The 16497-nt window shown below is 38.5% G+C and overlaps 1 protein-coding gene across 3 annotated transcripts in view; it reads right to left on the bottom strand.

The window, feature by feature from the left end:
* MAPK14 (mitogen-activated protein kinase 14) overlaps positions 1 to 16497 on the bottom strand; it is a 65412-nt gene that overhangs the window by 38071 nt on the left and 10844 nt on the right. For all 3 annotated transcript variants that reach the window (XM_033095717.1, XM_033095727.1, XM_033095737.1), the window contains exons 2-3: positions 8569 to 8698; positions 2590 to 2648 (exon numbers count right to left, since the gene is read on the bottom strand). In XM_033095717.1, coding sequence (XP_032951608.1) covers positions 2590 to 2648; positions 8569 to 8698 — 189 coding nt within the window. The remainder of the gene's footprint in view (positions 1 to 2589; positions 2649 to 8568; positions 8699 to 16497) is intronic.

The following is a 16497-nucleotide window of genomic DNA, read 5'->3' as shown; positions in this document are numbered from 1 at the left end:
AGAATTAGCACTATTCATCAGCTTTCTCAACACATGACGCCACCCCTTACCCCAGCACAGAAGCGCAATGTTTTAAGGATCAGCATGCTGATCTAGTACCATTTCCCACACAAGTGGGGTAAGAGAAGGAAGAACCTACAGTATTTCCCCAAAAATAAGACCTAACTGGACAATAAGCCCTAGCATGATTTTTCAGGATGCTCGTAATATAAGCCCTACCCCAAAAATAAGCCCCAGTTAAGATCGTCAGCCAGACGGACGCATTTAGTACGTCCGTTGCAACACACGACAGACGAATTGAATTATAAAATAATAATAATATATAATTAAATATAAATAATATTATTGACATTAATACTTAAAATAAATGATAATATAAAATATAATTAAGTATTTGTAAATACCCAAGTGGGTGCCTTTGGAGGAAAGGTAAACGCCTATGTAAACAGATGAACTCGAGACTTATTGCCAAATGACCAATCCAAGTACAGACACAATGCACGAATTATGTGCGCACTCAATAACGAATGGACGTGGTTGTGTCTAATATGAATCTTCATAGTTCAATACGTCATATGTTGTAACAGACGTACTTAATGCACTCATGTGAAATAAAAGAAACGTTTTCTGAATATTAGGGGCCTGCAATTTTTCGTCACTTTTGTGTAAACCATCATTCTTAACTGTCATCATTTTTGTTGCCACTCCTGTCTCGTAAGTCTTCAAATAACACTTGATTTAATGGTAGATTTAAAAGGAATAATATTTTGACCCCCAGACAAGATAAGTGCAAAAAGAGCTATTCCGTTGAGTATAAGAAAGGCATCGTGGAGGACTCCCGGGGCAAGAATCTTACGGCTTTCTGCAAAGAGAAGTTGGATCTCCAAATGGTCCGAAAATGGCAAGCAGAGTACAATAACCTCAGTCAACAGGTGGACGAGGGAAATGCTCAGAAGTGCAAGTGTGGATCAGGTCGGCGACCATTATTTCCTGAGCTGGAAGACATCATCTGTGAATGGACTGCTGGCAGGAGAGCAAAGGCTTGGGTTGTGTGCAGGGCTGATATTCAAGCATTTGCCCTTGCAATGGCACCACAGTAAGAAATATCCCCAGAAGAATTCAAAGCATCACAACACTGGCTGGATGGCTTCCTTCAGCGATATGAACTGTCTCTAAGATCGACAACACTGTTCAAGCTGGAAGATACTGAAGTTATTAAACGTGCACTTGCATTCAAGTCCTTTGTTGATGGCATCGACTTTTCTAAATACCAACTCTCCAACATGATTGCTCTGGATGAAACTGCAGTGCTTATGGGCCAAGGATCTCAAACGACAATTAATCAGAGGGGTGCCTTGTCAATCTACATTCCCTCCACTGGTTAGGAAAGGGCACGTGTTACCTGTATTTTGGCAATTCATCTGGATGGAAAGAAAGCCCCACCTCTAATCATCACTAAGGGCAAGAAAGATAAGGTTGAACGTGTTTCAGGCATTTATGTTCTTGAAACTGAAAAAGCCTGGTGCATACAAGCAGTTATAAGGAAATGGGTCGATTTAATGCTGCCACTTGTTTTGCGGGTCTTGGATTCAGCCAGCACTCACCACGCTAAAGACATGAAGAACTTCCTTGCAGAGAGAAGAACAGATGGAATAATGATTCCCGCAGGAATGACTGCCTATCTCCAGACTCTTGATATTACAATAAACAAGCCATTCAAGGACCATTTGCTCATGGAAATCAATGACTACATTGAAAATAGAATGGAGAGAAATCAGCGTGGAAACTTTGTGTAGCCTAGCCTGCAAGAGGTATTGACTTGGGTGAAGAATTCAAGGGATAAAATCACTGACAGCTGTGTTGCCAATGCACTACGAGCAGGCTGCATGGACAAGAAGTGCTCATCGAAAGGGAGCTCTATTGCTGGACATGAGATTGGGGCCAATGGTTCTACAGGAAATGGAGTTGCAAGAAATTCAAGCTGGAATTCGGGGTTTGGAGAGTTATGACGATGTTCCAGAAAAAGGTGACATGACTTTAGTTGAATAAATGTAGATTTTTGTACATGAATGAATGAATAAATGTAGTTTGTTGTACATGAATAAATGTAGACTTTATACTTGAAAAAAATAAGATATCCCCTGAAAATAAGCCCTAATGAGTCTTTTGGAGCAAAAATTAATGTAAGACCCAGTCTTATTTTTGGGGAAATACGGTATATGGAACCATGGCTCCATCACATTTCTTGATGTAGATGTAATAATGTAAAGGTGTCCCCTTAGATGCTAGGACAGGTAATTTGAGAACAAAAATCATAGTCCAAACTTGCTACACTCTTCTCCACTGAACTCTTGCAAGGACTGATCACTAACTCTTCAAACAGAGCACAATGTGCCAGAAAGGATGAAAATACATTCACCACCCATAATATATATACATCTCCTGTATCTATCCCACTCCCCAGAAGAACTGATGACAGAAATAAAGAATCTCTGCAAGTCTGTATACTGCTAAATGGTTCCGGAATAGAAATGGGCTGCTATTCTTCATCGTCTGGTTGATGAAGGCAAATGCAGAAAATTTACTCACACATCATTGAATTCCTCCAGAGACCTTGCAGGTGTGAAAACATCCAACAGACCAATAACCTATAAGGAAACATAAAAAACAAACAGTAAATAAATACTGAAGTTGCTACAGTACCCATTAGGCCTTAATCATTTTAATATGAACTAATTCCAAATCCTACTATCTCAGTTCAATAACATCACAAAATCATATCCATACTTAGTAACAACTTATTTTCTACCCAAATTATGCTTTTGTTTTTACTTGTTAATATCACATCTCATAAAAACCTATTTTACTATGAAAAATCTTCAACTCCTTAGAATTTGGACACATACAGCCATGAGTTTATCAGGAAGCAAAAAGATTTAGGGCTCCTGATTTAACATATGCACTTACGGTCTATGAGGAACAAACAGAAAAAAGTCACACTTCTACAGCGGCTATTACAGTATCATTTTTCTTTTTAAAATGTATTATTATTCCATGAAAATGTTCTATGTTACTATATAGTCTTCAAAACTGACATTTGTAAAGCTCCAAATATTCTCTCAGTATATTTTTGGTATTATTCTTGTAATAGTCTTAATATTAGGATAATTTTTTAAATCATTACCAGGTATTTAGATAAGACTATTTAACATTTTTTTAAAAAGCTATCTTTATACAAGGATAAAACTAAGAGTTACTTAATATTCAGTAATCCATGGTCTTTGAGCAGTTTTTCTGGTCATGAATTTATACTAATTAACCCACATATTACCGCCACCCCATTCCTCCTAAAACCCAGACCGCTCATTTGTACAAAGTTAGGCACTGAGAAGGAAAACAAGAACTAGAATTCATCTGTAATATGCACGGCCAGATCTAAGGGTATCTGAAATGAAACCAACAAAAGCTAAATATCCTTCATGAAAACCCACCCATGACTATGGCCTTATTGGCACACTGCTCTAACCAAGTTAAAACAGCTCGAACAGTAAAATATACCAATGCTCAAAACATTATCATAAAAAGCACTTCTAATTAGAATGTTACTCCATGCAACCAAATACCAGACTTTTAAAAGCAATTTCAAATATATAGCCTGAACCCAAAAGGAAAACAAACCAAGAAAAAAGACCCTGGAATTCACAAATAGGTTTTCAAGTCTTTGCATCTTATTCCAAAGGGAAGGTACAGTTACCCATCAGATCCTTACCCTGAAAATTGTATACAAGAAAACCAAAATTACCTATAATTGCACTACCCATTATATCATTAATATTGAGATATTTCCTTTAATTTTTCTGATCAAATAAATTCAATTGGGGTTATACTATACATACAGTTGCATATCCTGCCTTGTCACTTAACATGACTATTCTCGTGTTCTTATTAATAATATGCTCTATCATTTGTATATATGTACCATAATTTAACCAACTTCCCATCTTTGGACACATAAGGAACACTGCAAGTGTGTGCATATATGTTTTTTGCACACCTTGTATTTTCTTCCAGAATAAATTTCAAGATATAGAGCTACAGGATCAAAGGACATCGATATATTTAAGGATCTTAATCTTATCAAACTGTCCCCCATAAAGGTGAGGCCAACTTACGTTCCCACCAACAGTATGTCTCCGACTGTATAACAGCTTTAAATAGTGCTTTAAATTTAAGCCAAGTTATTTTCTTGTTCCTTCTCCATCTAAACCACAATTATTTTCGTTGAGTTTGACCCCCTCCTGCCTTAAGATCTCTAGTCTTTTGCTTATTCTCCCCTATACCCACTTGTATTTTAGGTAGCTGAGAGCTATTAGATTAGTGCAAAAGTAATTGCGGTTTTTGCAATTATTTTTAACCTTTTAAACCGCAATTACTTTTGCACCAACCTAACAGAAGCCAATTTTACTCACTCGTTCCAATTATTCTGCAATCACTAATTCTTGTTATCTGAGATGCCCCATTTCCTCAATAGAAGAGTTTAAAACAAATTACAATATTTTACATTATTTCAATTGTGATTATGAAAAATCATTCTCAGATCAAACTAAAATTAAACCACTAGAAATCAGATTTACCCAGGATTATTTATGCAATAGTTATCTCAAAGACAGTAAAACAAAACAAGTCCAAAACAGTTTCCAACAAAAGCCCCAATTTCAATTTGAACACACAACAGGCATTTTGGAATCAAACAGCTGTACGTCTGAACCCCACAAATCGGTTTGTGATTTCTTGGATCCACGAGTTTATGTTTTCTCAATCCCAATTAACCTCAGCACTTGGAACAGTGCTTGGCATACAGCAGTTTAATATTTGTTAAATAAATGAAAGAAAGGTATCTTCTCAGCCTCATTTTCCTCATATGAAAGAAGTGGGAATATTATTGTTTATTTTCATAGTATTGTGGGGAAGATTCGTGATCATACCCTTAGAGTTTTATAAAGAATTACAAAATACAAATCACTGAAACAAACTACATATTTGAAGAAGCTACTTCCTGTAACAAAATTTGAGATATAAAACTAAACTAAATTATTAAGTGATTAAAAAGCATGGCTGCAAAAAGCACAATTAACTAAAGTGGGAAAAGTAGAGCAAAGTATATTAGTCAATACATTACCAAATTTTAATTTCCTTAAATGGGACACATTTTATGAGACTAAAACTACCCATGTTACATCAAAGTATTTTTAATTTTTTGTGGACTTTTACAAAATATCCCCTCTCTATTGATCGTATTTATGGAGTAATTAAATCATAAGGAAAATACTGTAAAAACCAAGTTTCCCAGCAACTAAAATAGATCTAGGGAACATTTTAGGAATATTCCATAATCTACTCATTTCTCATTTCTTAAATGGAAATTTCCTTTTAATTCAAGTCACATTTTAGACCATTTTCTTACTCTTTCTGCCATTATGTGACACCTAAAAGTAGTCTAGGAATCAAATTTTTAGAAAAGACATTTACAATACAAATAATCAGCAAACATTTCTGATGACCTACAATGATCCAAAACCTAACAGACAGAAGTAATGTTTTTATTAAATTACCACACACTCAAAAAATAAATACTTTAACTTAGTAATCAATCAAAGACAATATTTAATGCATTTAACACAAGCAAAAACAAAAAAACAAACAAACAAAAAAACACACAAGCACACCGTAACCACCACTTGGTCCACCCGGGTAAAGTTAAATCTAAGGCCCCAGAATAAAAGTTATGAAGGATCCCCTTAATCATGTTTTAATTTCAAATGTACAGATCTGCAGGCCCTTAACTGGGCAATCTGTGTAGTCCCCACCCAGACAGCACAAGGGTGCAGCTGGCAGGCTGCTTCCCGGGAATCTGTCCTCAGAGCAGGTGGGAAATGAGATCAAGGTTGCAAGTTCAATCAGGAATGGGCCAGTTAACTTGGTTCAGAGAATAACTCTTACAGTCACAGAAGACATCTTTGAGCTCCTGTTACCAATCTGATAAACATATATCTGTTATTCATTGTCACTAATAAAAGTAATTAACTTAAGATGAACTATGGATTGAGGGTCAGAGGCATTTTTGTGTAGAAGATCACATGCATTCTGGCACCTAACACGTGTTTTCCATACCAATATTTATTTTAAATTTTCAAGAGTTTTAAGCTGCTGCCATTGCTGTTGTCTTTAGAGGCCTGGTGGCTAGCTAAAAATTGGATGGTGGCCCAAAACAGTCATTAAAAAAAAAAAAAATGGAAGAGGAGAATAAAGGAGAGGAATGGCTTTTAAAATCCTCAATTAAACTTACCTGAAAGTCCAGGTTCTTTACTAGGTAAAATTACTTTTACATTTTAGGCACTTAACAATTGTTTGTAGACTAGGCTGAAATTCAGGTATTTTTCTACATTGAGTCAATGCCTTTTGACCCCTTCCGTCCCCCCTTCAAACATTTGCCAACACAATAGAGAACTAGAAAACATTCAGTCGGGTGCTTTCTTCTGTCCAGCAAATTACCAGTATCTAAGTACAGGTGACTCTCTACACTGATACTGCTAAAACCTAAATATTTTAATATAAAAAGGATGGGCTGCTATTAATCTAGCTGCTTATAAAACAATTTACGTAAATTAAAACCCCATTTTTCTAACACTGTCAGCCCTCTTTTTAAAAGGAGTCTTGTAACTTTTCCTAAATTAGAAAAATTGTATCCATCACTGTGGCTTCCTCATTTCTACAAATACAAGAATGGCCCGAATGTAACCAGCGCGATATAAGACACATTTCAAAGTACCTCGTTATGGAAAATTAAAGCATAAAAAACTAAATAAGATTGTTGCTTATGATCACTAGAAAAGCCAAGGCATGGATTCAGAGAACCCAAAATAATTTTTGCCCTAAATGTTGGCTTAATTTATCTATAAAGAAAAGCAAAACAATAAAGTATAGCGCTGGTTACCTTCTAAACCAGACGTTCTTAAATTAGTGTGGGCAACATCAGCGGGATCCTGGGGCCTCCTGGAGGTGCCTTGGGGTTCTATAAATGTTTGGCTTGCATTCCATTTCAAAGTATTCTTTATATTTAAAGAGCTATGACAATGTCTCTGTCACATTTATTAATGAGAAACAGCATACACTCAACTGTGCTAAAAACCTAATGTAACCGTATCAGGTAAGCTGCCAGGCCACCCTGATTTTATGCAGACCTTGGAATAAAGCTTCTCTTACCAGCTTTTTCCACATATCTCAACTCCTTGTAAACATGTCACTGATTAGAAAGGTTGCAGTTCTGCATTGAACTTTTTAAAAACTCAGGTTTGCACATGGATACTCATTGAATTATACCTAGGAGTAGAGGTTACATGTAGAAACAGGATTTTCTCAATAATATACAGTTAAAATTTAAAAAATGAAAATAAATAAGAAACTGCAGCTGTGATTGTAAGGGCATCCGTAATCCAATTCCAACTTTTAAGTCTCAATGCTCTCAATTTAGCGGAAATTTATACTTTGTAAAACAAATGTATATTAAGAAAGTATCGCTTATCTGTGATTTTTCTTTCTTACTATGGACAAAAAAAAAAGATTTCAATTATTAAAACAGAAAAAGTCAGAATAGCCAAGCAATAAATTTAGATTTTGAATTTTTTCTACACAGTAACAATCAATAAGGTCAAATGACTCTAAAATCTCTATGGCCAGTGTTTCTACAATGCTATGAATTTTACAGTTCTTTTTATACTGTAATCACATAAATTCTTTTTAACTTGATTTGGAAATTCAGGAAAATAAGTGTCCTCAGTCAACCCTTTTTTCACTTTCAGTTGCATCCATTTATTTTCAGTTGCATCAATTTATTTTCCAATTGCATCCATTTATTTACCATATCAGAACTCTTAAGCACTCCTTTGCAGGATGGCAGTGTTCTCCAATTTCCAAACTGATAGAAAATAAAAAGTCACTTTTAACTTAAACAATGTCTTTGTCACATTTCTTGAAACACCCAAATCTGGAACAGCTGGTTTTGAAGATTAAAAAGAAATATTCTAATATTAAATTGTACCTAAAATCATAGCGATCTGTGATAGAACCTTCAGTGAGCCCAAGGTACTCTTCCTCAAACTTCTCCACTGAAATAACCTGTAACACAAAACAGCTATGGACTCCCATATTCTGAGAAGACAGCCTTAAGGAAACCAGGTAAAGAATACAAAATTTCTTCGTAATATTTCCTCTTAACAATGCTTTTGAATTTTGTTATACCTCACAATATATCCTTTTTTATTAAAAAAAATTAATGCTTTCTCTCTAAAAATCTTTGAGTAAAGCTCGAACTCCAGGAAGATGTACAATTTCTCCCGAGGCTTTGAGCAGCCACCTGACATAATAACAGTATCTACTAACACACCAGTACAAGAAGCATGATCCCAAGTTTGATGCCCTCTAACATATTTCTATCTGCAGTAATTAAAATACAACTTTTCCCAAACTATTCAAGAGCAGAATTTATTCGTCCTTGAATGAGTAACTTACATTTTCATGTTTCATATGTTTAAGTAACCGCAGTTCTCTGTAGGTCCTTTTGGCATGAATAATGGACTGAAATGGTCTGGATAGCTTCTTCACTGCCACACGCAACCCAGTTTTTGTGTCAAAAGCAGCACTAAGGAAAAAAAAACAAACATTAAAAAAACCCATCATTAAATGTGTTCTCAATACTTCAAAATTAGTATTTACAAGGCTATTTTGTTTCCAAAATCAAATAGGTCTACACAAAATACAAAAAAAAGTATGAAGATAAAAACTAAAATGATTTATAATCCCATTATCCAAAGAAACCTTCCATTATTATTTTTGGTGTTTCCTTCTAGTCTGTCTGTCTGTGCCTCTAAGTCACAGGTCAGCAAACTTTTCTGTGAAGGGCCAGACAGTAAACACTTGAGACTCGGTGAGGCTTAGGGTCTCTGTCACAACAACTCAACTCTGTGGTTGTGGCTGAAAAGCAGCCAGATAAGAAATTTAAAAATGGATGTGGCTGCGTTCCAGTAACACCAAACAAGCAGTCACCTGATACAGATGAGCCAATAGCCACACAAAGCACTAGACGCTGCCTGTCAGCTCTGCCTAAGCCTCACTGTGACTTTGCCCACCATACGCTGCTGGATCAGAGTAGAGGCCTTGGAAACCATCACGTTTCAGGACAAGTTGACACAAGAATTCTTGAGCACCTACAAAATCTTTGCCACTTTTTAGAAGCTGAAATACAGTAGGGAACAAGTCAACAAATCCCTGTCCCCAGGGCAGGAGGGGGACAGCAAAAATAATAAAATAATTTCAAATAGTGATGAATGACTATGTAAAACAGGGTAACGGGGTAGAATTAAGAAAACCAATGGAATTGGGCTACTTTAGTTAGGGTGCCTGAGCAAAGGACACCGGAGCTGAGACAGCTCAGGATGAGAAGAGAGCAACCACCTAAAGAAATAGGGAAAGGAGCTTCGAGCAGAAGAAAACATACAAATAACATTTATGAGTCTTTATTGCATACCATGAAGTGTTCTAAGCCCTTTACATTATTTTTTAAAATTACTTTTAATCCCAACACCCCTATGAAGTAAGTACTATGACCACTCCCCCTTTTACAAAGGAGGAAACAAGCACAGAGAGGTTTAAATGACTTGCCCAGTCACAAAGCTAGACAGGGGCAGAGCAGGGAGTCTGGATCCAGAGCTCACGCTATTAACCACTTCACTATGCTGCCTCTGAGAAGAGCAGGTGCAAACAATGGAAAAAAAAACCAGGTGCAAAACCATGGCCTGTTGAGTGAGAGAAAGATGGCCTGTGCGGGCACAGCTCAGACATGGAGGCAGGGGCCGGGTCACACAGCGACAAACGTAATGTGGACGTTAATTATGTTAGTACTGGGCTTCTTCTGTCTTGCCTCATCCTCCTGCTTCTCTCAGTCTCTAATGGGCATGCAGGACTTTCAGATCACCTATTATCCCCAAACTCTCTCCCATACAACCTGCACTTTACTCTCCAAGTTCCCTACCTTCACTCCCAATCCTTCCACTATGTCCTGCTCTTCAACTCCCAGTTGGTGATGAACTCCTGTAAATCTTCGCTCCCTTTTCTGAACCTCACGGCCGGGGGTGGGGGGGGGGGGGTCGGGTGGGGGGGGTGGCGGGAGGTTCCGCCTTGCGAGCATTACCCCTTCCAGACAGTAACTCTCCCTTTGTTTTTAAGTCTCTGCTCACAACCAGCTCTCCCTCTGCTGCTGTTATCCACTGACCGGGAATTTTCCACCATTCATCGAAAAGTTAGTTCCTATCTCAAAGTCTCTCTCCACTCCCAACATGTCATCCTTCTTGCCAACTTCAGCGTCCACGTGGAGGGCACATCCAACATGCTGGCCTCTGGTTTCCTGACCTCTCCAGGAAACTCCACCTCGTCCAGCCGCCGCCATGGCCCTCCTCTGGACCTCTGTCACCACCGAGAACTGCCCTGCCTACAAAATTCTAAACGCCAGCACTTTTCCATCACAAACCTACGCCTTAGTTTACTTCTACTTCATTTATACTCTGACTACGGTAATTCACTGACCTGCTTATTGCTGTCCTTCAGCCCTTTCCGGTCTTCATTTCCCTTCTTGCTTGGCGTAGCCTGCAGTCTAAGCTCCCTGGTACCTCTCTCTGGTACCCCCCCCGCCCCATGTACTCACCGAGATAAAGTCTAACTTTGGGTGATCTCAAATATTTCATCCTCCACATCTGAAACCAAGAACTGTGGTTGAAGAAAAAAGAATGCGCACAATCATACAGATTGCTTTCATTCTTAATTTCTGCCCTTAACCTCAAACAAGGCTGTCAGTGCTGCCACTTTTTTCTGAATGAGTTCACTTTCCTTCTCAAAATCATCATTGGACACCGTGTCTCTCCTCAAACCTCAGCTCACCCTCCTCCCTCAGGAGCTGCCCTGCCTTCACTGGGAAAACAGAAACCATCACAGGGGAGCTCCATCTGCCTCCCACTAAATCTACAACCCGGCCGCACTGGACTCGCCTTCTCTGCTTTCTCTCTCGCTATAAAGAAATCTTATAAAAACCCAAGATTTCAATACATGCTTCAGAGCCGTCCCTCCTTCATTTTTTCAAGGACTTAACTCCTTGCTCTTTTTCTCTCTTACATCATCAGTTTCTCCCTATCTAAGGGATCGCTCTCATCAGCACAAACAGGCTCTAGTTATTTCTCATCCTCAACAAACAAACAAACAATTTCCCTGGACAGCTCTCCCTCAGTTAGAATTCTCCAGTGATTCTCAAAGTGTGGATCCCAGACCAGCAGACTCGCTATCACCTGGGAACTTACAAGAAATGCAGATTCTCAGCGGCTCCCCCAGACGTACTGAATCAGAAACTCTGAAGTGGGTCCGGTCATCTGTATTTTATCGAGCCTTCCACATAACTGTACCACACACCAGAGTCTGCGAACCACTAAACAATACCTCTGCTACTCCATGGACCAGCAGCCCTGGGAGCTTTTTAGAAATGCAGAATCTCGGGCCCTAGAGTAGAATCTCCATTCTGACAAGATCTCCAAGTAATTCATATACATCTTAAGGTTTGAAAAAGCATAGATCTACACATTTCCTCAGCTCCCATTCTTTCCTCAATCTACTCCACTGCTCTTCTCAGGATCACCAGTGACCTGTTACCAAATCCAATGGCCCCTTTTCTGGACGAGCAACTAACATGGTACCACTTCACCTCCTCTGAAGTTCCATCCTGGAGTCCATATCAACACATGCTTCTGGTTGTCTGTGACCTGCACGACAGCTCCTTCTGTCTCCACTGTGTGTGGTTCCTCTACTCAAACTGCATGTTGGAGTTCTTCAAGGGACGGTATGGGCCCTCTTCTCTTTTCTCTCCCACATTCTCCTTCTACATGATCTCGTCTACGCCCATGACTAAATTAAATGCCACTTATGCACTGAAAACTGAAATCTCTTCTCTGAGCCTGACTGCCTACCTGAAACCTCCACATCAAAACACGTAAGTCCCTTGAACTCAGCAAGTTCAAAACACCCACTATTCCTCTCCATCTCTTCTAGCTCAATAAAAGGACTTTCCATCCAGTTGCTCAAGACAGACACTGGAATGTTATCCTTGCTTTCTCCCTTTTCTATACTCTCCTGCCCGCCCCCATGCAAGTTTATCAGCAAGTCTAGTGGTTTCCATCTCCAACTTACATCTCAAAGTCACTTCCCTTCATTTCGCTGCTACCATACTACTCCAAATTACCCTCACCACCAGCCTGCCTCCTTCTACGGTCGCTCTGCTTCCTGGTTTGCTCCCGTCTAATACACTTTCCTCAAGCATCCAATACCATTTTTTAAAGCTGTAACTTCGAAGACACTGCTCCCCTGCTTCAAATCATTCCAGTCTCCTTGGCACATAAAATACAAATTTCCCTTCAGCCTACAAGGCTCAGCTATGTGAACACCACTGACCATTCACCCTGCTCCTGTGCTGCTCCGCCCTTCCCCTCAGCCACGTGTGTTCTAAACATGCTGGCTCCTTTCAGCTCCTGAAACTCTGCAGGCAGCCGTTCCTGGGGCCCGAAATGCTCCCCGCTCCCCCCGCACCTCCACTCCACTGCACAGCTGGCTCCTCATCCTTCCCCAAGCACAGGCTGAAATCGGCGTCCCCTCAGAGATGTACCTAAGAGGTCCCAGGCAGTTGTTCTGTCACAACACCCTCATTGCTTCCCACCTCATCCCAAATAAATGGGAGAGGGGTTCTCTTGTCTTCCACTCCCCTTATTCCTACAAACCCATAAAATAGTAACTTCTTCCTTCTTGGAAGTGCTAATTTATACTCTTCTCTAAACCTCTCACTGGCTCTGGTCTGATTGAGAAAACGGCCATTGCTCCTGTGTGACCCATTCTCTTCGACTCTCCACCTCAGAATTGACCTGCCCACCTGAAGGCTCAGCACTTTCTCCTCTCCTCCACTGGGAAGCCTGCTGGAGCCTCCGAGAGCAAGGAATGTCATCAGGCTTCTAGCTAACCTGCCTGTGACTTCGTGTCAAATTCAATTCAATGGAGAAAAAATTAAGACGCCCACTTGAGCTGCCTGTCCAAGCCATTAGAAGACATGCTCCATGCCAGCTTTATCAGTAATAAACTGCATATTTTTATCTCTATTTGACAGAGGGTGCCAAAAAAAATGTATACACATTTTAAGAAAGGAATTCTGTACTAAAATTGTAATACTCAATATATACCAAGAACAAGATGAATACAAGTCATGTGTATACATTTTTTTGGCACCCTGGTATATCTACATGTATGTTTATATATATGTTGGGTTCAAAGTATATAAATATTCATTGTAGCCTATTCACAAGAATAAAACCAGAAACTACCTTAATGCTCAAAAGGGTTTAAATTATGGCATATTCTCATGTACCATGTATTACAGCCATTAACAAGACTCTCCACTTACTAATATGTACATGTTATATTATTGATGGGAAAGAGAACAAGTTTCAGAAGAACGAATCTTTCTGTGGGAGAAAAATATACTCGTATATGCATACACATATATGCCCATACACGGAGAAGAAACATCTAATATACTCAGACTTTCAACATTTTTCTATCTTCCGATTTTTTTTTTACATGAGCTTGTATCTTTTAATAAGGGCATTAGTAAAGTTAGAAACGTAAGTCACCTGTGTTGTTCTGTTACCCTAAAACAAAAGAGACACTCTTTACCGTGTTTCCCCAAAAATAAGACCTAGCCGGCCAATCAGCTCTAATGCATCTTTTGGAGCAAAAATTAATATAAGACCCAGTCTTATTTTACTATAAGACCTGGTATAATATAATATAACATAACATAATATAATAATATTTGGTCTTATTTTACTGTAAGACCGGGTCTCATATAATGTAAGACCCGGTTTTATATTAATTTTTGCTCCAAAAGATGCATTAGAGCTGATTGTCCAGCTAGGTCTTATTTTCAGGGAAACATGGTATAACTTTAATAAAACCACTATTGACAACTATATTTTCTTCAAATGATACTTACATGGCTATACTCATAATATAGAAATAAGTTTTGCATCATCCATTCCTACGCCATAAACATTTTCCATTTTTCTAAACAATTATTAAAAATTTCATTAACTATCTGTACTACAATCTACTCAATCATTTTCTGATTGGTGAGCATTGTAGCCATTCCATTCATTCACACCACAAATAATACAAATACTATTACAATGGACATCTTAATTCACACTGCTTCTTCCCATAATTGCGTGATTTCCTTAGAACAGACTAATAGTTTTTACTTCAAAAGACCAAAACACTCCCGCTTTTATTTTTCACTTTTGCACACAGTCCCACTTTTAAAAACACATTTTTTACTTACAAAAGAGAACAAGCAGGAATTGTTGAAACTGCTCTTTGCTTGTTAGTTAGCAATTGCTACAGTAAATCTGCCGAAGCAAGGAATATACAACCATTCCCACCCCACTTCAAGCATCTGACCTAGCTCCTGTTTCTGTCACTAATCAAAGCAGTATTTGGTGGAGAAATCACATATCCCATAGTAAAACTGAACACCGCAACTACCAAAAGCGGAAATTCCTAATAATTTTTTAAAAATTACCTGATAAAACCAATTAAGGAGAAGGAAACCAATTGAGAAGAATTCAACTTCACTGAATACCTGATGACACATATCATTTGGGAAATGTTTTAACACTTATAAGTTAAGAGACAGTTATATTTACATTCCAAAATAAGAAACTAATGGTCAGAAACATTAACAATTCACCCAAGGTCAATATAACTTACACGCAGGGGGATTTCAAACCCAGATCTGTTCATTTCAGTGCTCACTCTTCTGCCAGGATGCCAAGCTGCCCGGGAATATGACAACCCGAGGAACAGCTATTGGCTTTGCCTTTCTTATAATGATTCACTCAGTCGTATTTCCAGTTGGGAAGATTCCTCACAAATAAAACCTTTGTTTTCAATAAACAACATCATAAAATGGAATTATCTTTACGATGATCAGTTTCTCCAAACTAAAATTCAGGACACATTGCTTAGTAGTAAGTTTTTTTTCCCCCAAATGTAAATTCACATGAGGTCTTCCCGAGTTATAAAGTGAATTCACATTTTATAAAATCATTGATAGGGTAAAAATATAAATACAAAATTCGTTAAAAGCAGTTATTATAATACTAGGATGTTATCGTCACTCATCTCCTGCTGGACCATGAATCCAATGCCTAGGACACAATATACAGAGGGTGCCGAAAAAATGTATACACATTTTAAGAAAGGAAAAATCTATTAAAATTGTAATACAATGAATGACGCTAGCATTCATTTGATTAACGCCATCTTTTGAGTGAACGTCACACTACACATTGCTACTGTAATTCAACTTCGAAAAGTAATACGTAGATAACACCTCTTAAATGTGTACATTTTTTGGCACCGCCAGTATTCGCTAAGGAAAACTGAATGTTCTGCTGCACGTTCACACTTGCCTCTCCCCGCCACTGGCCAGGGGAAAAAAAATGGCTTACTAGATTCTTAATACATCCTAATATAATTTTAACTTCTAAATTTATTTACACATACCACCCTGCTCTACTCCACAATGGATTTAAAGCAGCCTGAACTATATATACACCACTTGACATAACAGTAAGTGGTTAAGGGAAAATAAGATAAATTAAGAATTCTATATGGATGAGGTTAGCACACAAATGTCATCAGGAGGTCCCTTCTAAATACCCATTAGAGGTGGGCCTCAAATTTGGCTCTGAGTCTGCTTAAAGCCATGACAAAAAGAACACAACCAGTGAAGACCTGAGTCACAGGAACCACATAATAAAAACAAACCAGGTACTCAGGAGAACTGGAGAGAGGCGTAATGATTCCTGTAATAAAACCAGAGAAAAGTTCCTCCTGTGTATGCTTATGAAGGAGACACTGTATAATATGGTAAAAATGTCCTATCAACACCCTTAAACAAATATAATAGTGCGTTTCAGATGGTTCTTTTCTTAGAGCATCCACCCGTGGAGACTTTCATAAGCCAAAACACAGCTCGTTATTAGCAAAGGAGGGGAGGACAGTCCAAAACAGCGTGGCACGCTGCCTGCCCTCTGACAGGAAATCCTAAGTGTGTTTGGAAAATACATAATGAGCTCCATATTCCTTAGACAATCCTCCAAAGATGATTTCCATTAACAGAGCTTTTGATAGGTTCAGAGACATAGGGAGTTTGTGTTTATGCTCCATGACTGGCAGCTGGCTTGCAGATTTTCCACGCTGCAAGGTAAAGGCAGATCAATCGGCTTTAACAGGTTGCTGAGTTGGTAGCTGGAGAAAGGGAGACAACCTGGTAAGAAAGGTGATGCGCTGCCTGCG

The sequence above is a fragment of the Rhinolophus ferrumequinum genome, chromosome 3, assembly GCF_004115265.2.
Source record: "Rhinolophus ferrumequinum isolate MPI-CBG mRhiFer1 chromosome 3, mRhiFer1_v1.p, whole genome shotgun sequence".
NCBI classification, from domain to species: Eukaryota; Metazoa; Chordata; class Mammalia; order Chiroptera; family Rhinolophidae; genus Rhinolophus; species Rhinolophus ferrumequinum.
The sequence above is the reverse complement of the archived record's forward strand: the minus strand, read 5'-3'. Positions and strand labels throughout refer to the sequence as shown.